The sequence below is a fragment of the Oncorhynchus mykiss genome, chromosome 28 (assembly GCF_013265735.2).
Source record: "Oncorhynchus mykiss isolate Arlee chromosome 28, USDA_OmykA_1.1, whole genome shotgun sequence".
NCBI lineage: Eukaryota > Metazoa > Chordata > Actinopteri > Salmoniformes > Salmonidae > Oncorhynchus > Oncorhynchus mykiss.
The window spans coordinates 3,669,032-3,695,329 of record NC_048592.1 but is presented as its reverse complement, the minus strand read 5'-3'; the positions used below and the strand labels follow the sequence as shown (position 1 = coordinate 3,695,329).

The 26,298-nt window shown below is 43.6% G+C and overlaps 1 protein-coding gene across 8 annotated transcripts; it reads left to right on the top strand.

The window, feature by feature from the left end:
• The first annotated feature begins 506 nt into the window (after window positions 1-506).
• Window positions 507-23,756, top strand: gpsm2 (G protein signaling modulator 2). 8 transcript variants are annotated; one of them, XM_021588830.2, is made up of 15 exons: window positions 507-722; window positions 1,480-1,518; window positions 1,836-1,922; window positions 4,019-4,330; window positions 13,849-14,070; window positions 15,548-15,683; window positions 15,842-15,981; window positions 17,708-17,831; window positions 19,134-19,249; window positions 19,569-19,833; window positions 19,962-20,174; window positions 20,417-20,596; window positions 22,073-22,232; window positions 22,307-22,509; window positions 22,664-23,756. In XM_021588830.2, the coding sequence occupies exons 4-15, from the start codon at window positions 4,266-4,268 to the stop codon at window positions 22,832-22,834; spliced, it is 1,995 nt and encodes a 664-aa protein (XP_021444505.2). In that variant the 5' UTR covers window positions 507-722; window positions 1,480-1,518; window positions 1,836-1,922; window positions 4,019-4,265; the 3' UTR covers window positions 22,835-23,756. The 8 variants fall into 8 exon arrangements, with proteins under 8 accessions (XP_021444505.2, XP_036822088.1, XP_021444504.2 ...); XM_036966193.1 differs by lacking the exon at window positions 1,836-1,922 and having other exon boundaries at window positions 22,310-22,509; XM_021588829.2 differs by lacking the exon at window positions 1,836-1,922.
• The last annotated feature ends 2,542 nt before the right edge of the window (window positions 23,757-26,298 follow it).

Below are 26,298 nucleotides of genomic sequence, written 5' to 3'. Positions count from 1 at the left end.
AACTCTTGAAAACTTCTCAAAAAAGCATGGGGGAGCACTTCACTCTTCTCCCCCTGCTGCTGACAAACGCAGAGCTTTTGAAAACACTTGTGTGTTTTGACCACCTCTCAATTTATTTAAAGTAAGTAACTTAACGTTAGCTTGTTAGTTTGCTAGCCTCAACATTATCAGCTAACTTTCTTCAACAGTGCAACTCACGTTAGCTAGAGAGGCAGTCGATGCTGGTAACTTTACTTACTAATTTCCAGCCCCAAAACTGAGATGTTTGCATTAGTAGATGCCGTTACAGTGAAAAACGACTCTCTTTGTTTTAGTTTGCTGATGATAGCATAATTTTTGCTGACCCATTTGACACTTTACAGCTGCATGAAGATGACATGAATGACTCATCGTACAGTGGACACGTTCATTATTCAAATGTCATTGGTCCAGAGCGATGGCTGTACCGCCCAAGAGACGGTTATTTAGGGCGTGGCTACCTTTGAATCTGCTCCGCTGATTGGCTACTGAACCGACAACACAGAGTAACCGTAGCTAAGTTCCCCACCCACTCATCCAAGTTAGCCAGCTAGCCAAAACTTTATTAATAGCTAGGTTAGCAAAGTGCCGAATTTATAGCTAAGAAGTTAGGTTTTGTTGTTGTAGAATAAAACTGAATTTTAATTTACCGTCGAAGTATTGAAAAAGGGAGTAAAACCATTGTTCGAACTGGACCGCCTAAAGTAAGTGGACTGCTAGCCTACCCAGTTAGCTAATTACAGTAACGTTAGCTAGCTTGCTAACAGGTTGTAAAGGTTCTCGTGTTGTTTAGCCCTTTTAGTTATAATGTAAATACAAAATATTGCTATGGTTTTGGTTGTAGCTTGCAATATGGTTAGAACTGGCTTGTTAACTTGCGGAAGAAGTTTTCAAAAGAACCGAGTTCACCATTTGGGGGACGCCTTATGTTAGGAAATATTTATTTTGAGTACGTCATTATTTGCAAATCCACGGTAACAGTGAAAGTGATAAGGCTCCAATTTCAGTTAATCTGATGTATATGTATATATATTTTTTTTTTACGTATGCAAAGTTTGGTAACGGAATGACGGGTTGTGCGGTTTGTTCTGCCATTCTGTTACCAAAGTTTGCATCTGCACTGTTCTTCGGGTAAACAGTAGTCTTTGTGCATAGTTATATGGTTTGCAATTGTTTTTTTGTTTGACATGACTTTTTAAATCATTCTCAGCATCATTCTGTTATCGTGGAATTGCCCGTATGTCTCATGTACAAAACACCTACAGTTTACTAAATTAGTTACTGTAAAAGTGCAATGGAAATGATTTTTACTGGGAAATCATGGTATGACATAATCTCATTTTTGGAAATGAATTAGGACACTAGGCTAGCAAGATCTATGTCTGAAAGAAACCAGTCGAACTAGAAGAATATTCAACTATTGAAAATAATCTAGCTATGTCACTGTCTTTTTTTTACCAGGTTTCTCATAGTCCCAATCCCAGCACTGAATAATTTCAGGTGAGGAGTGTTTCTCTTTCTAGATCGGTCCCTTTTGTTTTGATGGTGATTTGCTGGCTGTATCCTTGCTGGCTGTATCCCTGCTATCAGGCATTATGCTGCTTTGGTGTTTCTGTGTTTGCTTGGCTAATAAGAGGATGTGGACACAAAGACACAATAGATCACCCTGTGAGTACATTAAAGATGAGGTCATGGTGACAGTCCAGTGTGTGATGTGGGAGCTTCCGGTGAAGCTGGCCTTTCAAATGACTGCTTTTGTTACCGCAGCTGCGCTGTATTAGTAGATCACTTGTCCTTTTAACCACTACTTCATACAGAGTGCAGCTTTGTCACCAGGGGTGGCCGGTTCAGAGCGTTGGGCCAGTAAGAGGAAGGTTGCTGGATCAAATCCCCGAGCTGACAAGGTAAAAATCTGTCGTTCTTCCCGTGAGCCAGGCAGTTAATCCACTGTTCCCCGGGCTCCGACGACATGGATGTCGATATGGCAGAGGGGGTTGGGTTAAATGCGGAAGACACATTTCCGTTGAATACCTAGTCAGTCGTCCAACTGAATGTATCTCCCTTTTCCATTTGGCGCACACTACTGGAAAAGGCCTCATGCATAAGCATATGAACGAGCATGTACTGTATGTAGTTTGGGAACAGATTCCCGAAACACAAGCAGGCTCCACTTTGTATTAAAGTAGTTCACATTAACCTGGCCGCTAAACAGCAGAGCTGACCTAGTTCTCATAGCTTTGTTCTCCAAGATTTGGGGATCATTGATTTATGCAACTGCCCCAAATAGATGTAATGATAAACTTGCTACAAATAGTTGCTCCAAAGATAAGCTGTCTACAACGTTCCCAAAATGAGGTTTTCTGTATACTCATTGTAGCTACGATATGGGATTGTGGAGTGAAATATAAAACTGTGCTGAAATAACCTCCATCTTGGCGTGGCTGTCAGATTCTGGCCTCCCCCTGATGTGACAACCAGCGCTTTTTGGTTACAGTTCTGCTCTGTGGCATGGATGGCTGCCGGCTGGTCCCTGAATCTAGGTTGTCCACGAAGAGAACTCACAAACACTTTCTGCAGGTCATCATGTAGGCTTGGCCCTAACACAGTTAAAGAGAGAGCTCACAAGTACCCCAAAGTTATGTTACTCACTGTAATCAAAAGCGATCTAAAGTCAAGCTGCCAAACCCATTTCCATGCCGACATCACTTGTGTAAATTCTGCATACACCAGGAGGCATCTGTGCAAGCCTCAATCCCTAATGAAAGGGAAGGCTTGGCACTATATAATTCCATCTAATTACATGATATTTGTGTGCATCAGCCTTATTAACAAACAGTTGCTTCCAGAAGAGTTATCCTAATGTAAGAGGTTTTTAACCTCCTATCCTTCTTGGCTGAGGGGTGCAAGTCTTTCTCATGTCTGCTCTGCTGCCTGCCGGGGTTTTAGTGGTGTGGGGTTAAACTGAGGACAGTGGTTTTCTGGAGTGAATTCAATGCCCTGCTGCTCTCTGTGACCTCTGATCTTCACGTGACCACTGAGGTCTTTCAATTTTGCTTCAAAATGTGATGATGCATTGGTTTTATGAAGCTGTATCCAACGAGCAGATCAACAAAGGGGAGGTTTATGGTGGACCATCTCCAACCAGGTTGAAAGTTGATTACTCCTGGGTTAAGAAAGTGATGACTGGCTCAAGTCTTTCAATAATCTTTGTGAATGTCATTTGGTTACAAGCTGTTGTGATACTATTTTTTGCTAATCTATCAGAATATCCCTCTATTATCCACCAATAAATAAACCATTTTAAAATTCATCATTTAATATGCACCTGCAGCATACATTTGAATACTGTCTGTCCTTTACATTTGTAATGATCTGCTCTTGATGTGTAGTAGTAGCCTAAATTGAGATTGGGAAAACCTGTTTACTACTAAAATGTGTGCATAGGTAAAGAGGGGGCCTACTTGACCGCATGTGGGAACGAGGTGGCAGTTGGTCTTGCTCTGGTGCTGTACCTTACCTACTAGACTAATCACTGTACTTACAATGGAATTTCCACACAAGTCTTCACTGTACAGGTCATGTTTTGAGTCTGCGGCCAGGCTACTTTCCCTATTTCTCACTAAATAATATGATTTCAATCCATCTACAATTATCTTTGCTGTGGTGGATACATGTTCTATTTTGCTTACCAATGATTTGCATAAAGCATTAAATGTATCTGTTGTGATTGGTGAAAATCCTTCTCTGCTTCTCTGCTTGCCTAGCTGTATCCTCACACTCACCCTCCGGTAGAGCCTAGCGCACCTCCGAGCACTCATGGTTGAGTCAGTGATTGATAGCTTGTGTGGGGTTTGGCTGCCACTGAACCCATCCATCGCCTATCCACTCCTCTCTCACACCCCCACCTGCCTTTCTTGTGCACGCTGTTTAGTGGGTGTTGCTGTAGTGTCGTGTGGTCAGAAGGAGGCTTTACACACAGCATCTTGTGTTCTCTTCACAGAGGGCTGCTGGGGAGAGCTGTGCTGGCACTTCTAAGCCAAGCTCAAACTGTAGCCTGCCTGACAACACTGTCTGAAGATCTCTCTCTGTCATTCCTGGAGCTACGTGTCAGCTTAAGAGGATTCAAAAGCGAGCACAAGGGGAATTGTAGGACTAGTTCTCCTGGACATCAATGTTTTTTTCACTTTTTGGTTTTTCATCACCATTTTTGGGATTTAAACTGAGATCGTCCCACTTATAAATATTCAATGGATTCCATTGGCTCTTTGGTTAGCATTGTTGATGAGGACCAGTCCTATCATGTCCGCTACAGGTAGGCATGAACCTACTCATACCCCCATACACTACTCTCTCAATCTTTGGTCAACATTTTGTTTCATGTACGGCCTAGAACGGGTGCTTTAAACTTTCTCTCACACTAGTGAAAAAAAGTGTTGAAGTGTTGATTTTATACATGTACACAATAGACCAAGTGGCCTATATCTCATACTGGTGTCTCAAGTCTGTCGCACGGGATGAGATCAGCTTTCCCATGTAGCTTTCAGGTGTGAATTGCTAGGCTAGATTTCCCCTTCCATTTTACTGAAGTTGTTAAAGGGGAGTGGGGTAGTAGCTGTGGCCAATGGTGTGGTTTTAGAGGCCCTCTTGGACGCAGAGACAAAAATGTGAATTTCCTGCAATTGTAAACCATTTTCCCATGGAAATGTCTCAGTTTTAAAGCTAATGCTTTATAGCTGGCTCTAGTCTAGCTGCCCCCCCCCCCCCAAAAAACTAAATATACAGAGCCAGTCAAAAGTTTGGACACCTACTCATTCAAAGGTTTTTCTTTATTTTTCTAATAGTGAAGACATCAAAACTATGAAATAACACATGTAATCACGTAGTAACCAAAAAATTGTTAAACAAATCTTAAATATATTTGAGATTCTTCAAAGTAGCCACCCTTTGCCTTGATGACAGCTTTGCACACTCTTGGGGGGTGTAAGGTGATGAAGCGTACTTCATGAGCTGTAACCAAAAAACAACTGGCATTTGGAAAGTTTGAGGTGAGGGAGAAAGTGTGATGGAACAAGTATTGTTAGCATTGTTAAGTATCTTGCTGGCAAATTGAATTCTCCATTAGTTAGCCAGAAATGTTGAGCAACACTGGCCAACTTAATTGATCAAATAATTTAGTTCAGGGTGTGAAAATTAGCTGGTTAGTAAAGTCAGACAGCTAACGTTAGATAGCTAATGTTACAAGATCAGGTGAGTTAATGTTAGTAACCTAACCAATTCGCTATAGTAGTAACTGGTATACGACTCCTTGCCGTTCAAGTTATAATGCATTAGTTGCCAGGGTCCAGTAAGCAATCTGTGTGAAATGTTAACTAGCGAACGAACTACTCTCTGTGAACTAATGTTTTCCCTCTAAGGTATGTGGTTAATTTTCAGAATGAGAGAATTTGGTGAAATTGAGGCGTTGCGTGATAATAATCTTGTTAGGGCTAGGGTCCGCCTGACTGACGTGCCCAAAGTAAATTGCCTGTTACTCAGGCCCAGAAGCCAGGATATGCATATAGTTGGTACCATTGGATATAAAACACTTTGAAGTTTGTAGAAATATAAAAAATAATATATGAGACTATATATAACACAATTGATATGGTAGGAGACAATCCAATGAAAAACCAACTGGAAATTTTTCTTTTTAAAAAAAAAAATCCCATGCTCTTCCAAGCTATGGGTCCTATGCAATTCCAGCTCCCAGATTGCAATTCCTATGGCTTCAACTAGATGTCAACACTCTTTGTTTTAAGGTTTCAAGCTTGTTTCTTCCAAAACGAGTAAGAATTTTTAGTTTTGGTACAGGGAGTTGGAAATTGGCGACGAAGAGGACGCGCACTTGCTAATTTTACTTTTCTATTGAACATACTTCTTTCTGTATGAAATATTATAGTTTAATTACATTTTAGGGTACCTGAGGATTGAATCGACATGTAGTTTGACTTATTTTAACAAACTTTTAGCGGTAGCTTTTTGGATTCCTTTGTCTGCATGTTGAACTCAAATCGATGGTGCCAACTAAAGACTTTTTGGGATATAAAGAAGGATTTTATCTAACCTAAGGACCATGTATGTTGTAGCTGGGACACTTTGGATTGCAAATCAGAGGAAGATTTTCAAAAAGTAAGTGATTATTTAATTGCTATTTGTGATTTTATGAAGCCTGCAGGTTGAAAATATGTTGTGGGGTGCCTCCTCAAACAATCACATGGCATGCTCTCTCTGTAAAGCCCATTGTAAATCGTACAATGCAGTTAGATTAACAAGAATTTAAGCTTTTAGCCGATATAAGACACTTGTATGTACCTAGATGTTTAATATCCATAATTTTCCAGATTGTTTACTTGAATATTGCGCGCCCTCCAATTTCACCGGAAATTGTCGACGGTTGTCCTGCTGACGGGACGCCTAGCCCTAAGACGTTTTAAGTGCATTCAGCGACCAAGTGTAGCTGGGCCTGGCTTAAGCCTGGATGCCACAATTGAGGTGAAAGGAACACCACACACTTTCTCTTTCTCACTTTTTTGATTTGCTAGGGCCAAGAAACATGAGCAATGGACATTAGACCGGTAGAAATCTGTCCTTTTGGTCTAATGAGTCCAAATTTTGGATTTTGGGTTCCAACCGCCGTGTCTTTGTAAGCCAGCATGGCTACCACAGCATTTTGCAGCGATACAGCATCCCATCGGGTTTGCACTATCATTTGTTTTTCAACAGAACAATGACTCCATACACCTCCAGGCTGTGTAAGGGCTATTTGACCAAGGCCTCCACAATCACCTGACCTCAACCCAATTGAGGTTTGGGATGAGTTGGACTGCAGAGTGAAGGAAAAGCAGCCAACAAGTGCTCAGCATATCTGGGAACTCCTTCAAGACGGTTGGAAAAGTGTTCCAGATGAAGCTGCTTGAGAGAATGCCAAAAGTGTGCAAAGCTGTCATCAAGGCAAAGAGTGGCTACTTTGAGGAATCTAAAATATATTATTTGATTTGTTTAACACTTTTTTTTGATTCCATGTGTTATTTCATAGTTTTTATGTCTTTACTATTCTACAATGTAGAAAAAAATAAAAACACTTGAATGAGTAGGTGTGTCCTAACTTTTGACTGGTACTGTGATTATATATCAATATTTAACAATCCCCTCAAACATTCATGATTTGCTTTGTATTTGCAGTTTTAAAATTGGTTTATTCAACTTCTTTTGAAAGGAGTGGAAGACATTTGTTTGGTAGAAGGCACCATCGTTGGATTTTCAACCATGTTCATCCCTGCGTATAGATTTCTGGTCAACCATTAAATTGCATTTGCGCATTGACAATTATGGCAGGCTTACATTTTAGTGTTGAATTAAGCAAGAATGTATCTCACTCCTAATCAAACCTTGTACGTTTTAAATTGAATAAACCTCTCGGCCACCTGAATCTGATTAGACACCTCTCTAACACCTCTCAAAGCTCTCTAATGCTGCCCAGCAGCTCTATAAGCAGGGCCTTTCTAATCACTGTCGGGCCAACTGTAGTAATCCCAGGTGACAAGGCCAGAGGCGAGAGAGATCTTGTCTGATAATGCTGAGATGTTAAACCTCTGTCCTATGTTTAGGGTTAGGCTAATACTGTAGCAATATCATGGACTTTACTGGTTGACCGTATTGTGTGGCATGCAAAAAAAACAATGTTTACTGCAAGATGGCGCCGACAGATGGTCGCCTCGTATCGAGTTCTTAGGATACGATGCAGTATTTATACTTTTTTTTGTTGGTATTATTTCTTACATTGTTACCCCAGGAAATCTTAAGTCTTATTACATACAGCCAGGAAGAACTATTGGATATAAGAGCACCGTCAACTACCAACACTACGACCAGGAATACGACTTTCCCGAAGCGAGTCCTCTGTTCGGACCACCAACCAGGATAATGGATCTAATCCCAGTAGCCAACCTAAAACAACGGCGCCGCAGACTGAGTGGCCTCTGGGTCAGGCTCCGTAGAAGAGCACATTGCCCACCGCTCCCGAGTGGACATTGGCGGCGAGTGTTATGGTCTCTTGACAACAAGACAGACAACATTTGAGCAAGGGTTGCCTTCCAGAGAGACCTCAGAGATTGTAACATTCTCTGTTTCACGGAAACATGGCTCTCTCGGGATTTGTTGTCAGAATCTGTTCAGCCACTGGGCTTCTCCGTGCATCGCGCCGACAGATAAACACCTCTCTGGGAAGCGGAAGCGCGGGGGTGTATGCTTCATGATTAACGAATCATGGTGTAATCATAACAACATACATGAACTCAAGTCCTTCTGCTCACCCAACCTAGAATTCCTTACAATCAAATGCTGGCCATTTTACCTACCAAGTTAATTCTCGTCAGATAGTCACAGCTGTGTACATTCCCCCTCAAACAGACACCAAGATGTCCCTCAAGGAACTTCACTGGACTCTATGTAAACTGGAAACCATATATCCCGAGGCTGCATTTGTTGTAGCGGGGATTTTAACAAAGCAAATTTGAGAACAAGACTAGCTAAATTCTATCAGCATATTGATTGCACTACGCACAGGGGTAATGCACTCGCCCACTGCTACTCTACCTTCCGCAATGCACACACAGACCTCCCCCGCCCTCCCTTCAGCAAATCCGACCAAGACGCCATCTTGCTCCTGCCGTCTTATAGGAAGGAACTCAAACAGGACGTACCAGTGACGATAACAACTCAACGCTGGTCTGACCAATCGGAAACCACGCTTCAAGATTGTTTTGATCACGTGGACTGGAATATGTTCTGGTTAGCCACAGAGATCAACATAAACCTATATGCTGACTCAGTGAGTTTATAAAGAAGTGCATTGGAGATGATGTAACCACTGTGACTATTAAAACCTACCCTAACCAGAAACCGTGGATGGATGGCGGCATTCACACAACTGAAAGCGCTAACCACCACATTTAACCATAGAAAGAGGTCTGTTTATATTCAGCCATATTCCCAATGTAGTTGTTCCCTCCAATCAAACAAGCGAAATCCCTCCTCCCCATCAAACAAGTGAATGCCGGTACAGGGACAAGGTGGAGTTGCAATTCAATGGCTCAGACATGACGCATGTGGCAAGGTCTACAGGAAATCAGACTAGAAAAAGAACCAGCCACGTCACGGACACCATCATGCTTCCAGACAAACTAAACACCTTCTTTGCCCGCTTTGAGGATAATACAGTGCCACCGTCGCGGCCCACTAACAAGGACTGCCCCCCCCTCTGTGGCCGACGTGAGTAAAACATTTCAAGATGTTAACCCTCGCAAGGCTGCTGGCCCAGGGCGTGTCCTCAGAGCATGTTCAGACCAGCTGGCTGGTGTGGTTACGGATATATTCAATCGCTCCCTATCCCAGTCTGTTGCCCAACATGCTTCAAGATGGCTTCCATTGTTCCTGTACCCAAGAAGGCAAAAAGAACTGAACTAAATGACCACCGGCCCGTAGCACTCACTTCTGTCATCATGAAGTGCTTTGAGAGGCTAGCTAAGGATCATATCACCTCTACCTTACCTGCCACCCTAGACCCACTTCAGTTTGCATAACGCCCCAACCGGTCCATGGACAACGCAATTGCCATCACACTGCACACTGCCCTATCACATCTGGACAAAAGGAACACCTATGTAAGAATGCTGTTCATTGACTACACCTCCAGCATTCAACACCATAGTTACCGCCAAGCTCGTCAGCAAGCTGGAGGCCCTGGTTCTCAACCCCACGCTGTGCAATTGGGTCCTGGACTTTGACTGGCTGCCCTCAACACTGGGGTCCCACAAGTGTGCGTGCTCAGCCCCCTCCTGTAATCCCTGTCCACCCACGACTGCGTGGCCATGCACACCTCCAACTCAATCATGAAGTTTGCAGATGACACAACGGTAGTGGGCTTGATTACCAACAATGACGAGACAGCCTACAGGGAGGAGGTGAGGGCACTTGGAGTGTGGTGTCAGGAAAACAACCTCTCACTCACCGTCAACAAAACAAAGATGAGGGAGCACCTCCCTATCCACATCCAAGGGACAGCAGTGGAGAAGGTGGAAAGTTAAGTTCCTCTGCGTACACATCACAGACAAACTGAAATGGTCCACCCACGCCTTTGGTGAAGGCGCAACAGTGCCTCTTCAACCTCAGGAGGCTGAAGAAATTTGGCTTGTCACCCAAAACCCTGACAAACTTTTACAGATGCACAATCAAGATCATCCTGTTAGGCTGTATCACAGCCTGGTACGACAACTGCACTGTCCTACACCTCAGGGCTCTCCAGAGGGTGCGGTCTGCACAACGCATCGCTGTGGGCAAACTACCTGCCCTGCATGACACCTACATCACCCAATGTCACAGGAAGGCCAAAAAGATCATCAAGGGCAACAACCACCTGAACCACTGCCTGTTCACACCGCTACCATTCAGAAGGCGAGATCAGTACAGGTGGATCAAAGCTGGGATGAGAGACTGAAAAACAGCTTCTATCTCAAGGCCATCAGACTGCTAAACAACAATCACTAACTCAAGATGCTGCTGCCTAAATTGAGACCCAATCAATGGCCACTTTAATAAATGGATCTCTAGTCACTTTAAACAACGCCACTTTAAATAATGCCACTTTAATCATGTTTACATATCTTACATATCTTACTCATATCACATGGAAACTCAGCAAAAAAAGAAAGGACCCTGTCTTTCAAAGATAATTCGTAAAAATTCAAATAACTTATGATCTTCATTGTAAATGATTTAAACACGATTTCCCATGCTTGTTCAATGAACCGTAAACAATTAGTGAACATGCACCTGTGGAATAGTTAAGACACTAACAGCTACAGACGGTAGGCAATTAAGGTCAGTTATGAAAACTTAGGACACTAAAGAGGCCTTTCTACGGACTCTGAAAAACACAAAGATACCCAGGATCCCTGCTCATCTGCAAGAACCTGCCTTAGGCATGCTGCAAGGAGGCATGAGGACTGCAGATGTGGCCAGGGCAATACATTGCAATGTCTGTGCTGTGAGATGCTTAAGACAGCGCTACAGGGAGACAGGATGGACATGTGGGAGACCACGTGTACCAACACCTGCGCAGGATCGGTGCATCCGAACATCACACCTGCGGGACAGGTACAGGATGGCAACAACAACTGCCCGAGTTACACCGGAACACACAATCCCTCCATCAGTGCTCAGACTGTCCGTAACAGGCTGAGAGATGCTGGAGAGATGTAGGCCTGTTGTAAGGCAGGTCCTCACCAGACATCAACGACTTCGCCTTTGGGCACAAACCCACCGTCGCTGGACCAGACAGGACTGGCAAAAAGTGCTCTTCACTGACGAGTCGCGGTTTTGTCTCACCGGGGGTGATGGTCGGATTCGTGTTTAATGTCGAAGGAACGAGCGTTACACCAAGGCCTGTACTCTGGAGCGGGATCAAGGTGGAGTGTCTGTCATGTTCTTGGGCGGTGTGTCACAGCATCATCAGACTGAGCTTGTTGTCATTGCAGGCGTTGCAGGGAAGTCATCCTTCTTCCTCCATGTGGTACCCTTTCTGTAGGCTCATCCTGACATGACCCTCCAGCATGACAATGCCACCAGCCGTACTGCTCGTTCTGTGTGCGATTTCCTACAAGACAGGAATATCAGAGTTCTGCCATGGCCAGCAAAGAGCCCGGATCTCACATCTGGGACCTGTTGGATCGGAGGGTGAGGGCCACCCCCCCCCCCCCCCTATAATTGGTGGAAGAGTGGGGTAACATCTCACAGCAAAAACGGCGCAAATCTGGTGCATTCCACAAGGTACACTGCAGTACTTAGTAACTGGTGTGGCCACCAGCTGCATTGACTGTTACTTGATTTTTGACCCCCCCCTCTTTGTTCGGGGATGCATTATTCCACATGTCTGTAGAACTTGTTCAGTTTATGTCTGAATCTTATGTTCATACAAATATTTACACATGTTAAGTTTGCTGAAAATAAACAGAGCTGACAGTGAGAGGACATTTTATTTATTTGCTGAGTTTATATACCATCTATTGCACCTTGCCTATGTCTCATCCATATACTTGTATACATATTCTCATTCACCCCTTTTAGATTTGTGTGTATTAGGTAGTTGTTGGGGAATTATTAGATTACTTGTTAGATATTACTGCACTGTCGGAACGAGAAGCACAAGCATTTCGCTACACTTGCGTTAACATCTGCTAACCATGTGTATGTGACCAATAAGATTTGATTTGAATTGATTTGGTTCATTGATGACGTGGGGGGTGGATAAATCATCTTTGGTGAAAGTAGCTCAGTGAGACATTGAAAAGAATAGGCTACCTAGGCCTGTGTCCGGATCCGTAATGAGTTTAGGCTAGCTCTGGACCGTTCAGTGTGTTGCTGCACAGGAATCCTCTTTCAAACCAACCCAGTGGAAGCCTCTTTAGATATGTCATGTGATGCTGTTGTGAAGGAGAAAGAAACCCAGGTAGGGTCTTAGTGTGTTAAAATAAACAAAGCAACCTCGATCCAGTATGTGGAGTACAATTTATTGTCATTTCGTCTGCAAAATGTAACGTTGTTTTATAGTCTGTAATTGGAGATGACTAAAGTAAAAAAACAAATCTATACAGTAAACATACCTGTTGCTATATATTGCTGAATGTAACATGCAAAAATGACAGATTTGACTGAGTTACAGTTCATAGATGAAAATCAGTTTGTTTTTAATAACATGGATTTCACATACTGGGTGGGGGTACCCCCCCAGGCCCAGCCAATCAGAATAACTTTTTCCCCACAGAAGGGATTTATTACAGACAGATACTCCAATCTTTTATTTTAGCTCATGAAAAATGGGACCAACACTTTACATGTTGCATTTATATTTCTGTTCAGTGTATATGATGTTTTATAATGCATAAGATGTCTTTTAGTAGGCTATGTCTAACGCCAATATTATTTTGAGGGCTTAAAAAAAAACACTGGGTGGGCACTTGATTTAATAGAGTACCTGAAGTTGAAAACGTGCATGCATGAACACAGGTAATCTCCTCTTCAACAAAGTGGTGGGCGCTTTTGCTGTAGAACACAAAAAGATGTCAACGAGGGCGTAACAATCGAAGCCAGGTTGCATGAAAGTGACTAATCTGTTAATCCACCCATCCCTGTGAATAATCCCTTGTGGATACTCCTCTGACCCTATCTGGGGTTAAAGTGACCAGGAGTAGGCTATGTTCGGGGTCAAACATCCAGAACGTTTTAGATAGAAATGTAATCGTCACCAGCTTGCACAATCCCCTTTCTACACAGCAGACAATACATTTGTCTGAATGTTCTGGAAACATTGAAGCCCACTGAATAGCCTAGTCTTCAGAAGAGCAGTCGGAGAGATCTGTGTATTGTACTGTAGAGACCACGTAGATCGATCTGTCCTACCATAACAAACCCACTGATAAACCAAGGCTGTTTTTCTCAGGTGGAAGTAAGTAGCCAAACAAACATTCACAGTCTGATGGAGTGAGAGGGATGCTAGTCCTGGGTTTTGAGATGGGGAAAACCCATCTATAACTTTTGGTTTCTAGTTTATTCAAACTGTGGCCATTGGAATGTAAGACTAGCTACACTTGTAGTTCTTTTGAGTGTTAGTGGAAGGGGCAAGAGAATGTTCTTGTCCAAAACAACTTCTCCTGTCTGTGCCTACTGAGCATCTTGGATCAACAAGAGACCTCTGTTCCTATCTTCTACCTAAACCCCTTCTACTGCCCCTTGTAGGATGGATGCATCCTGCCTGGAGCTGGCCCTGGAGGGTGAGCGGCTCTGTAAAGTGGGTGACTACCACGCTGGAGTGTCCTTCTTCGAAACAGCCATCCAGGTTGGCACAGAGGACCTGCAGGTGCTGAGTGCCATTTACAGCCAGCTGGGCAATGCATACTTCCATCTGCACGACTACGCCAAGGCGTTGGAGTTCCACCATCACGACCTCACCTTGACCAGGTAGGAAGGAACACACCTTGGCCAGGTAGGAAGGAACACACCTTGGCCAGGTAGGAAGGAACACACCTTGGCCAGGTAGGAAGGAACACACCTTGGCCAGGTAGGAAGGAACACACCTTGGCCAGGTAGGAAGGAACACACCTTGGCCAGGTAGGAAGGAACACACCTTGGCCAGGTAGGAAGGAACACACCTTGGCCAGGTAGGAAGGAACACACCTTGACCAGGTAGGAAGGAACACACCTATGACCCAGGGCTCATATTCATAATGTTTCTCAGAGTAGGACCATTGTCCCGTCTTATCAGCATGACCTCACCACACAACTCCTATGTCTGTAGTGTTTTCCCTATGTGCTGGCCGTCGTATTTATAAATACGCCCACGATTTTTGCGACAGGCTTAGATAAACATCTTAGATATAGACTACTTTACTGCTGACGGTAAATGTAGTCAACTAGCAGCTGTTATGGTTATGTATCAATGTTTGATTGCTACTTCCTCTCTTTATATTTGTCCCCACCAAAATATATTTTGACCACTTGAAAAAACGAACTGCTACTTTTTGTTTTAACGTTTCAATTTGGTAGTCCCAATAGTCAGTCTAGCCCTCCTTGGCTAGACTGATCAATATGAATCTAATAGCGATCTATTGATAGGACAGGCGCATGTCAGTCACATGGCGAGCGATGACCGAAAAACACTGCTAGTTTGACAGTATGCCGTTTCTCCCATGTGATTTGTGTGCGCTGTGGTTGGTTGCAATCCAAAAAATGTACACAGAGGATGGAGGGCACATGATGCTCCTTCAATCGTCTCTGTGTGAATCTGCACATCCCATGTAATATAAGTGGTAACAATGAGTCGAAATCCACTTAATCCAGCCTAATTATTTCCTGTAGCCAGCCACAGAGCCAAGGCACGTAGGCCATTTACGATGCTTTGATTGACAACCAAACAGCATGTGTTGATTAGTTATCACATGTCTCAAATTTAACTGAATAAAGTCAATCTCCTATATCCCTTTGCCATTCATAAATCATACACCGTAGTTATAAGTCCATGGCATCGCACCGGGACAAGTAAACCATAGATCTGGCTTGTATTTCCTTAGGATACAAAGCCCATGTCGTGACTTGCCAGAGAGTGACGTTTCAGTGAGTGACTCGTCAGTGTAGCCTACCGAATCTCATTGGTGAGAGCTGTTCATTTGGCTCCCTAGTTGGCATATTGGTAGGCTTTTTGCTGAGAATCTGCAGATAAATGATGAAATATACGATGAAGATGGTGAATCCTCACTGCAGAAACAATAGGTGTTGGAGAGAGAGACTCATTCTGGTCCAGATAGGATAATGATTCATTGTCACATCAGAAATATATAATGGGTAAGACTGATATAACCCTTTTCATTTGTTTAATTTAACCTTTTATTGGTCAAGATCATGTGTGTGTTTTTCTGTTTTAATAAAATCCCATTCTCAGGACCATCGGGGACCAGATGGGAGAGGCTAAATCCAGCGGTAACCTAGGCAACACATTGAAGGTGTTGGGTAGGTTTGATGAGGCTGTGGTCTGCTGTCAGAGGCACTTAGACATTGCCATGGACCTGAACGACAAGGTGAGATTGATTCATGAATGATGGTTATTAGGCCTCCTGAAACGAATTTGCTGTTTTTTCTGGTGTTTAAATGCTTTTTTCCCCTGTTGTGGAGTTGACATTGGCCCTGTTTTTAAAAAAAAAAAAATTTAAAAAATGTTTTTTTTGGTATCTGTTAGGTGGGACAGGCGAGGGCGCTGTATAACTTTGGGAACGTGTATCATGCAAAAGGAAAGAGCATCTGCTGGAGCGGGGCGGAGCCAGGAGAGTTCCCCGAGGAGGTCACTACTGCACTTAGGAAAGCAGCGGAATATTACCAGTAAGTTTGTGTGTTTGTGTGCAAGCATTGCATTCATGTGTGTTCGGTACATTTTGCATCTTGTAAGTCAGATACCGTAGAGTAAATGTACAGTATCAGTCAAAAGTTTGGACCTACTCATTCAATGGTTTTTCTTTATATTTATTATGTTCTACATTGTAGAAAAATAGTGAAGATGTCGAAATGATGAAATAACACAAATGGAATCATGTAGTAACCAAAAAGTGTTAAACAAATAAATAGATTTTAAATTCTTCAAAGTAGCCACTCTTTGCCTTGATGACAGCTTCATGAGGAATGCTTTTCCAACAGTCTTGAGTTCCCACATATGCTGAACACTTGTTGGCTGCTTTTCCTTCACTCTGTGGTCCAACTCATCCCAAACCATCTCAATTGGGTTGAGGTCAGGTGATTATGTAGGCTCCGGCACTCCCATCACTCTCCTTGGTCAAAAACCCCTTACACAGCCTGGAGGTGTGTTATGGGTCATTGTTCTGTTGAAAAATAAAGGATAGTCTCACTAAGCGCAAACCAGATGGGTGACGTATCGCTGCAGAATGCTGTTTGGCCAAAGGACAGATTTCCAACAGTCTAATGTCAATTGCTTTTGTTTCTTGACCCCAGCAAGTCTCTTCTTATTGGTGTCCTTTGGTTTCTTAGCAGCAATTCGACCATGAAGGCCTGATTCACACAGGCCTCCTCTGAACAGTTGATGTTGAAATGTGTCTGTTACTTGAACTTTGATGCATTTATTTGGGCTGCAATCTGAGGTGCAGTTAATTGCCCATTTCTGAGGCTGGTAACTCTAATGAACTTATCCTCTGCAGCAGAGGTAACTCTGGGTCTTCCTTTCCTGTGGCGGTCCTCATGAGCCGGTTTCATCATAGCGCTAGTGATGGTTTTTGCGACTGCACTTGAAGAAAACTTTCAATGTTCTTGAAATGTTCAGGATTGACTGACCTTCATGTCTTAAAGTAATGATGGACTGTCGTTTCTCTTTGCTTATTTGAGCTGTTCTTGCCATAATATGGACCTGGTCTTTAACCAAATAGCCCCATCTTCTGTATACCACCCCTACCTTGTCACAACCCAACTGATTGGCTCAAATGCATTAAGAAGGAAAGAAAAAAAAGAAAAAATAACAAGGCACACGTGTTAATTGAAATGCATTCCAGGTGACTACCTCATGAAGCTCGTTGAGAGAATTCCAAGAGTGTGCAAAACTGTCAAGGTAAAGGGTGGCTACTTTACAAATATTAACTTTTTCGGTCACTACATGATTCCATATGTTATTTCATAGTTTTGATGTCTTCACTATTATTCTACAATGTAGAAAATAGTAAAAATGAAGAAAAAATGTTAAATCAGTAGGTGTGTCCAAACTTTTGACTGGTTTTATTTATATATATTATTTATTTCATCACATTCCCAGTGAGTTTACATACACTCATAGTATTTGGTAGCATTCCCTTTTAAATTGTTTAACTTGGGTCAAACGTTTCGGGTAGCCTTCCACATGCTTCCCACAATAAGCTGGGTCAATTTTGGCCCATTCCTCCTGACAGAGCTGGTGTAACTGAGTCAGGTTTGTAGGCCTCCTTGCTCGCACACACTTTTTCAGTTCTGCCCACACATTTTCTATAGGATTGAGGTCAGGACTTTGATGGCCACTCCAAAACCTTGACTTTGTTGTCCATCATTCATTCAATGGTTTGTCTATATCCAGAGCAAACTTATCCATAGTGAAGGAGCTTGGAGACCCGGCCGCCCAGGGCCGAACATATGGTAACCTTGGCAACACACACTACCTGTTAGGAAACTTCCAGAATGCAGTGGCGTCACATGAACAGGTAAGGAAAATCTTATCAAAGTTTATAGCGTGACATTTACTGCTCGATTCAATAAAAAAACTGTACTGTTGTAGCATATAAAACGCACAATTTTTATCCTATGACAATATGGAATAGTGGTTTTGCGTTCTATTGTAGAAATACTAGTTAAACTCACTTCACTGGATGATTAATAATAGCTTGTACACAAAGTAACTGCAAAAACATTGCAAAAGGCAAGTTTGATTTAAATCCAGTTAAGTCTTTCGTCAGATTTCCTTTTTCAATGGTTCTCTGTAGTTAATTCTAATGTCCTGTATGGCTCAGTACAGTCAACAGAAAGACTGTAGGTAAACACCACATAATGGAAGACTAGAGTCGCTGTCTGTTCCGATACCAAGGTGTTGGGGCGGGTAGAGTCGCTGGCTGGCTGTTCCGTACCAAGGTGTTGGGGCGGGTAGAGTCGCTGGCTGGCTGTTCCGATACCAAGGTGTTGGGGCGGGTAGAGTCGCTGGCTGGCTGTTCCGTACCAAGGTGTTGGGGTGGGTAGAGTCGCTGGCTGGCTGTTCCGTAGTCGCTGGCTGGCTGTTCCGTACCAAGGTGTTGGGGTGGGTAGAGTCGCTGGCTGGCTGTTCTGATACCAAGGTGTTGGGGTGGGTAGAGTCGCTGGCTGGCTGTTCTGATACCAAGGTGTTGGGGTGGGTAGAGTCGCTGGCTGGCTGTTCCATAGTCGCTGGCTGGCTGTTCCGTACCAAGGTGTTGGGGTGGGTAGAGTCGCTGGCTGGCTGTTCCGTAGTCGCTGGCTGGCTGTTCCGTACCAAGGTGTTGGGATGGGTAGAGTCGCTGGCTGGCTGTTCCGTAGTCGCTGGCTGGCTGTTCTGATACCAAGGTGTTGGGGTGAGTAGAGTCACTGGCTGGCTGTTCCGATACCAAGGTGTTGGGGCGGGTAGAGTCGCTGGCTGGCTGTTCCGATACCAAGGTGTTGGGGCGGGTAGAGTCGCTGGCTGGCTGTTCCGATACCAAGGTGTTGGGGTGAGTAGAGTCACTGGCTGGCTGTTCCGATACCAAGGTGTTGGGGCGGGTAGAGTCGCTGGCTGGCTGTTCCGATACCAAGGTGTTGGGGCGGGTAGAGTCGCTGGCTGGCTGTTCCGATACCAAGGTGTTGGGGCGGGTAGAGTCGCTGGCTGGCTGTTCCGATACCAAGGTGTTGGGGCGGGTAGAGTCGCTGGCTGGCTGTTCCGTACCAAGGTGTTGGGGTGGGTGGGTGGGTGCATTTCTGGCCCGGTGTCCGTGTGTGTTCATCCATTTGTTTTCCTTTCCCAGCGCCTCCAGATTGCCAAGGAGTTTGGCGACCGCTCAGCAGAGAGAAGGGCCTACTGCAACCTGGGGAACGCGTATATATTCCTGGGTGAATTTGAAGTGGCAGCCGAGCATTACAAGTGAGCCAAACCCCCAGCCCAGCCATTCATCTTCTCTCAATGACGTTCACTCCCTCTGTCTCGGAGTCCAGCTGTTAAAACAACTCTTCTTTCTGTCTGGACCCTGGAGGTTTTCACACAGTTAAGAGGCCGTAGGGTTTTCAGGAGAGAAATGGCAGCCGCTATACCTCAAAGGACTATAATGTCAAGAGGGCTAGCAAACCGATAAGTGTGTGTGTGTGAATTCATATACTGAACTTAATTTCAGGACCAGAGTAGCCTTTGTGTGTCACTCTGAATGACAGCCAGTGATCTAATGTGATTATATTGTGGTTGTCAGGAGGACTCTGCAGCTGGCCAGACAGCTGAAAGACCGGGCTGTAGAGGCTCAGGCCTGTTACAGTCTGGGCAACACCTACACACTCCTCCAGGACTACGAGAGGGCCATAGACTACCACCTCAAACACCTGATCATAGCACAGGACCTCAACGACCGGATTGGTGAGGGCCGGGCGTGCTGGAGTTTAGGGAACGCTCACACCGCCCTGGGGAACCATGACCAGGCCATGCACTTTGCTGAGAAACACCTGGAGATCTCCAAAGAGGTACCACCTCCCTTATCCCCTATAGATATACAGTTCAGGACAAAGCCTTCAAGAGCCTGATCAAAGAAAGAGGAGTTGATCTGAAAATGCAGCATGGTCAATCCCAGTTGTGTGTGTGTGTGTTCCAGACTGGTGACCGGAGCGGGGAGCTGACGGCCCGTATGAACGTGTCAGACCTGCAGATGGTGCTGGGGCTGAGCTACAGCACCAACAACTCCACCCTGTTTGAGAACCCCATCAAGGACATGGACCTCAACCTGCATGGAGCAAGGCCCCGGATGGGACGGAGAAACAGCATGGAAAACCTGGAGCTCATGAAACTCACCCCCGACAAGATCAATGTAAGTCACTGGGTTTAAATGTTCATTCTGAGACTCTCTTCCCTAGGCCTAGTGGCAATTCAAAGTGCAATATTAACCTGAAGTGAGTGAAATTAATTACACATGGCACCTTTTTTTAAAATGTACTGTTTTGTCTTTATAACAACTCTTAACTGTTTGATGTGTATTTTGACACCGAAGTTAGATGTGATTTGTATAAAGTCTGTTTTTTGACGTGTGTGTCCTCTCCCTCTTGTCTCCAGGCTCAGAAGTGGACCAGTGACATCCTGACCAAGCAGTCTAAACACACCCTGGCTAAGAGCTCCTCCAAGCTGTTCTTCATCAGCCGTCTGCGGGGGAAGAAGACCAGGGCTGGGGGCTCCAGTAAAGTCCTGCAGGACACCAGTAACACCTCCCAGAACCCTGCACAGGGACCACAGAAGGTAAGAGGGAAACCTGCGTTTCAGGTATCCACCTAGCGTGTGCTTTTCTATGGGTTTGTGTGTCTGTGTATGCATGCGTGCCCACGAGAGAGAGCGTGAGATTGACGTGTCCTCTTGTACTTATCTCGTTGTGGATTGGAATAAAGTATTGAAATCGGTGGTGGTTGATGCTGTTTTAAGATCAGGGAGGACAAATGTTTTGTTTTTTATGTACCTTATTTCTATTACAGCATATTGGACGACAGTCATTCATATTTCATTCACCCAGTTCAATGTAACAGCAATGGGTTTAGGTACTCAAATGTTCCCTGTACCCATCATGAGGTTGCTACAGCCTAGCCTACAAATGAAAGTTAAAACGTAGGTACACAGGTCGAGAGATGAATTGGAGTAATCAAGGTGACAGACATTGGCACATTCAATACTGAATACTGATCACCCCGTGCACACACAGTTAATTTTCATAGCAGCCTCATACAGCATCAACACTTTGCTCATTGTATAATTCCTTCTCGCATCTACATGCTTTCCTCTCACCTTTTCCCTTCGCTTGTGGACTTCAGTGTAAAACACAAAATGTCTGTGACACAGGAGGTTGGTGTCACCTTAATTGGGAGGGCAGGCTCTTGATAAAGGCTGGAGCAGAATGAGTGGAATGGTATCAAATACATCAGACACATGGTTTCCATGTGTCTGAGACCATTCCAGTTACTCCGCTCCAGCCATTATCACGAGCCGTCCTCCCCTCAGCAGCCTCCACTGGTCTGTGACCAGGCGCAATAACCTCTCCAAGCCAAACCGTCATACCATAACCGCTAACAGCTACACAGCCTACATCATTGTCACCATTATTAATGTTTCACATTCTTAAAATAAAGTGGTGATCCTAACTGACCTAAGACAGGGAACTTTTACTAGGACTAAATGTCAGGAATTGTGAAACTGAGTTTAAATGTATTTGGCCAAGGTGTATGTAAACTTCTGACTTCAACTGTAGCTTGCTCTCTCTTTCTTTCTGCTGCTTCTCCTTAATTTTAGCTCCTTAATTTTATCCTTTCAGTACTAGATTCATTCTCTGATCCTTTGATTGAATGGACATGTCAGTTCATGCTGCAAGAGCTCTGATAGGTTGGAGGACGTCCTCCGTAGGTCGTCATAATGACTGTGTAGGTCTATGGAAGGGGGTGAGAACCATGAGCCTCCTAGGTTTTGTATTGAAGTCTATGTAGCTAGAAGACTCAAAATAGCTGTCCTCCGGCTACACCATGGTATTACCCAAGAGGGTGCTGTTGAGGCTACTGTAGACCTTCAATATACTCAGTGTTTAATCAGTTATTTGGTGGCGTGAATATATTTTGTATAGTCTTGTATACATTTATTTTTTGGTTCGCTATTTACATTTTTATCAAATTCGCAGAGTAGGATGGTTCTCCTCTGAGGAGCCTCCACTGATTCAAATATGTCTCACTCACTCAGAGGGCCAGTCCAGACATGCTCGGGGACGAGGGCTTCTTTGACCTGCTAAGTCGTTTCCAGAGTAACCGGATGGACGACCAGCGCTGTTCCATACAAGAGAAGAGCCGTCTGTCAGTCAGTACCAGCTCCTCTGACTCTCCACCCAGAGCCATGAGGAAATGTGAGTACACACACATCAACATTTCTCTGTGATCGCCTTGATCTCTCGCTCTGACCTCTCTCCCTCTCCTCCAGCAGTGTCCGAGGCAGTAGCAGGCCTGGGCTCTGGGTCTGGTGCCCAGGGTCGCCGGTTAGAGGAAGGTGGAGGTGCTGGGGGTAGTTTGCCTGGCCTTCGGCTCAACAGGCACAGCAGCCAGGCTGTCCTCAGCCACCTGATGGCTAACGCAGGCAACACGGAGCCTGACGATGACTTCTTCGACATGCTTGTCAAATGCCAGGTGTGAGGTTTAAATAGACTCAACTTTTCACTAGGGTGGTGTTGCACAATGTAGCAAAACATTGTGCTAGATCTCAGTACTTTATATTGAAAGGGTGGAAAAGTCTTCCTTTTCGTCCACTTTTTTTTACCTCCTATACCCTCCTTCCCCTCAGGGTTCTCGTCTGGATGACCAGCGCTGCGCCCCTCCCCCGGCCCGTGGCCCCACCGTCCCAGACGAGGACTTCTTCAGCCTCATCACGAGGTCCCAGGCCAAACGCATGGACGAGCAGCGGGTCACCCTGCCCTCCGCTGCAGGCTCCGCAGCACGGCCCTGCTCCAACTGAGCCCTGCCCATGTAGAGTACTGCGACGGGTGAAAACCCAGGAGACGGGGCTTCTGGAGGAAAACGTTGTGGAAGTTTCGTCCACTTGTGGAGATGAGGACGTTGATGCTGTACTCAACAGTGGATGGGGCTATTTTACATAGACCAGAACTTTTCAATGGTATTTTCTCTCCATAACATAGACCAATAATTGTTGTTGTTGTTGTTGTTAGGATTCAGAAGCCTCATTTCCCAGTTGAAAGCACTGCCAACATGAATGTAGTAGCCTATAGGGAACAATGCAACATTCAAAAACTAACCTACTGAGGGTTATAGACTATGAAATCAACTGTTCTCAATTTTTCCTAAGATTTTACCTTGTACTCTGTCTGAAACTGTACTGGACCTGTAAAACTACACAGATGAACATGAGCTAACATATCAAATGAGTAGGTCCAGGGCATTCTTTTCTATGATTATGTACTCACTACAACCTGAAAATGTATCTTTAGATACAAACAACTGCAGTCATGACTCATGTATTTATTGTACGTTTTTTGGTAATGATTTTGTTTTATTAAGTGCTTACGTGCTGCCGTTTTACTTCCCCTTGTGGCTTGAAGTGGTTGGTTTGATTTTGCACCATTTTTTTCTGATGTAGACTAGACTCAAAGACAGGTACAGCACTATCTTTCCATGTGTTTTTGAATTGTCTATATGTGTATGTTAGGAGTTGTGGGGATACCTCATTTAGGTAAGGAATTAAAAAAGAAATGCTCTTTCAGCCTCAACCATCTTTGATAAAATAATGAATACACCCATGGGTGTGTTTCATCCCTGATGCTATTTTGTACTTCCTCTATTGTTTTTATGAGATCAGAGCAATGAACACTTGTTTATTTAGTATAGAAATCATGTTTTATTTTAAAATGTGTTCTCAAAAAGTTGTGTGTGTGTTCTTGTTTGCAAAACAGCAAGAAGCCAGTGTGCTTTCTTTATTCAGTGCAGCTTGACACATGGAGATGGCACACCAAAGCACAGAAGGATAAGCTACTCCTGGAATTAATGACTGCCCAAAGTCGAGTTCACTGGTGAGGTGTTGGTGATGGGCCTAAGTAAGATTCAATCAAACTTATTAGTCCATATGAGATGCTGTTTAACAAACTCCAGGCTTAGCTATGGTCAGATGACAAGAACATAGAGCTTCCTGGCCATGCTGGAAGCAAAATAGGTCAATGGCATCATGAACTTTACCAAGTACTAGGTGCCTCGTTTATAAAACGGACTTACGATCGATTTTGATCTGAAGTATGATTTACGCAGAAAACCACATGAGTCATTGATAAAACCTTACCTTTTCCTGTTAGTTATGTAGGGGCATTTCAGTTTGGGATGCATATGCGTCCAAGCCTGTGGTGAACTTTGCATTTGTTAGCAATTATCAATTAAAGGTGTGAGGAATGAATTGCCAGATGCAAGGTGTTTTGAATTAAAAACAGGATGCGATGTTCTATAAATAGTGTCAAATTATAAAAAAGTAACCATGGCTGTTCAAATTGGAAGACAGAAACCCGTGCTTTTAGAAGGGAGAGTTTTCAGAGACCGGAATGACTTGCGCATGATGATTCATAGCTATTCCTGACAATACCCTCATTTGTGCTAGCATTCTATAAGGGGAAATCGCTGATTGTAAGGCACGTTCAGGTGCCGTCAATTTGAAGTTAATTAGAGATTTATTGATCACCAGTGCGTAAATTACAAATGGGCTTCTTAGAACCTGCGTAAACAATATTTTATTTATGCTCGGTATCTTTTATGAATCAAATGTAAGCACACTGTCAGAAATGATCTTACGACTAAGTTCAAGTATAAATGTAAGAACATTTTTATAAATGAGGCCCCAGGACCGCAAGTGGATCTTCCAGTAAGACAATAACCCCAAGCACTAATCAAAATCCACAAAGAAATTGTTAATTTAACACAAAATCAACATTTTGCAAATTGCCATCTCAGTCTCTTGACATGAACCCCATTGAATTGTAGAGAGCAGACCATAAGAGAAAACGAAGGATATCAAGGATCTGGTAAGAATCTGTATGGAGGAATGGCCCAAGCAACCTCCCCCCGTTTCCTGCAACTCAAAGCATTTTATAAAAAGGGCCTGTGTTGTTATCCTTGCAAGGGGAGGGTGCTGGAGTATTGAAAATGGTGGCAATAAATTTGACTCATCTTTCAGATTTTTTGTATTACTTCTTAACACCAGTCTCAACGGCAACAGTGAAGAGGCGACTCCGGGATGCTGGCCTTCTAGTTCCTCTGTCCAGTGTCTGTGTTCTTTTGTCCATCTTAATCTTTTATTGGCCAGTCTGAGATACAGCTTTTTCTTTGCAACTCTGCCTAAAAGGCCAGCATCTCGGAGTCGCCTCTTCACTGTTGACGTTGAGACTGGTGTTTTGCGGGTACTATTCAATGAAGCTGCCAGTTGAGGACTTGTGAGGCATCTGTTTCTCAAACTAGACACTTTAATGTACTTGTCCTCTTGCTCAGTTGTGTACCGGGGCCTCCCACTCCTCTTTCTATTCTGGTTAGAACCTGTTCTGTGAAGGGAGTAGTACACAGCGTTGTACGAGATCTTCAGTTTCTTGACAATTTCTCTCATGGAATAGCCTTAATTTCTCAGAACAAGAATAGACTGACGAGTTTCAGAAGAAAGTTATTTGTTTCTGGCTATTTTGAGCCTGTAATTGAACCCACAAATGGCCAGTTGTATTGCTTCTTTAATGAGAACAACAGTTTTCAGCTGTGCTTACATAATTGCAAAAGGATTTTCTAATGATCAACTAGCCTTTTAAAATGATAAACTTGGATTAGCTAACACAACGTGCCATTGGAACACAGGAGTGATGGTTGCTGATAATGGGCCTCCTCCATACGCCTATGTAGATATTCCATTAAAAATCTGCCATTTCCAGCTACAACAGTCATTTACAACATTAATAATGTCTATACTGTATTTCTGATCAATTTGATGTTATTTTAATGGACAAAAAGTGTTTTTCTTTCAACAACAAGGACATTTCTAAGTGACCCCAAACTGTTAAACGGTAGTGTATATATATTATTTTCCCCTAAACCTACCACCCCTCCCCTAATTGGATTAAACGAATGGACAGCAACACTAAGGCTTCTACTTCCAGTTTATACATACTATATACATTTTACGGACACAATGTATTTTAAATGACATTTTACATTTACAACCATTTTTTGTCTTTAATGCAGGACCGACAGACAAGATCCTTACTTTTTTCCTTCCACTTGCCTCTTCCATTTTTGTGGTAATGCTGGGTACAGCAGACATTTCCATATATTTGTGTTAGCTGCATGTATGACATATCCTCCGATTTATATTATTTACAAAGATTATACCGTTTTTAAACATTTTTTGGAAAAACATTTTTGTTGTTGATCAATTAGTTTATTTGA

Coding starts and splice junctions, on each gene's coding strand:
- gpsm2 (XM_036966192.1), top strand. CDS start 4,266: ATGGATTCCATTGGCTCTTTGGTTAGCATTGTTGATGAGGACCAGTCC. Junction 14,071..15,547: donor CACGACCTCACCTTGACCAG/GTAGGAAGGAAC, acceptor TCCCATTCTCAG/GACCATCGGGGACCAGATGG. Junction 15,982..17,707: donor AAAGCAGCGGAATATTACCA/GTAAGTTTGTGT, acceptor GTCTATATCCAG/AGCAAACTTATCCATAGTGA.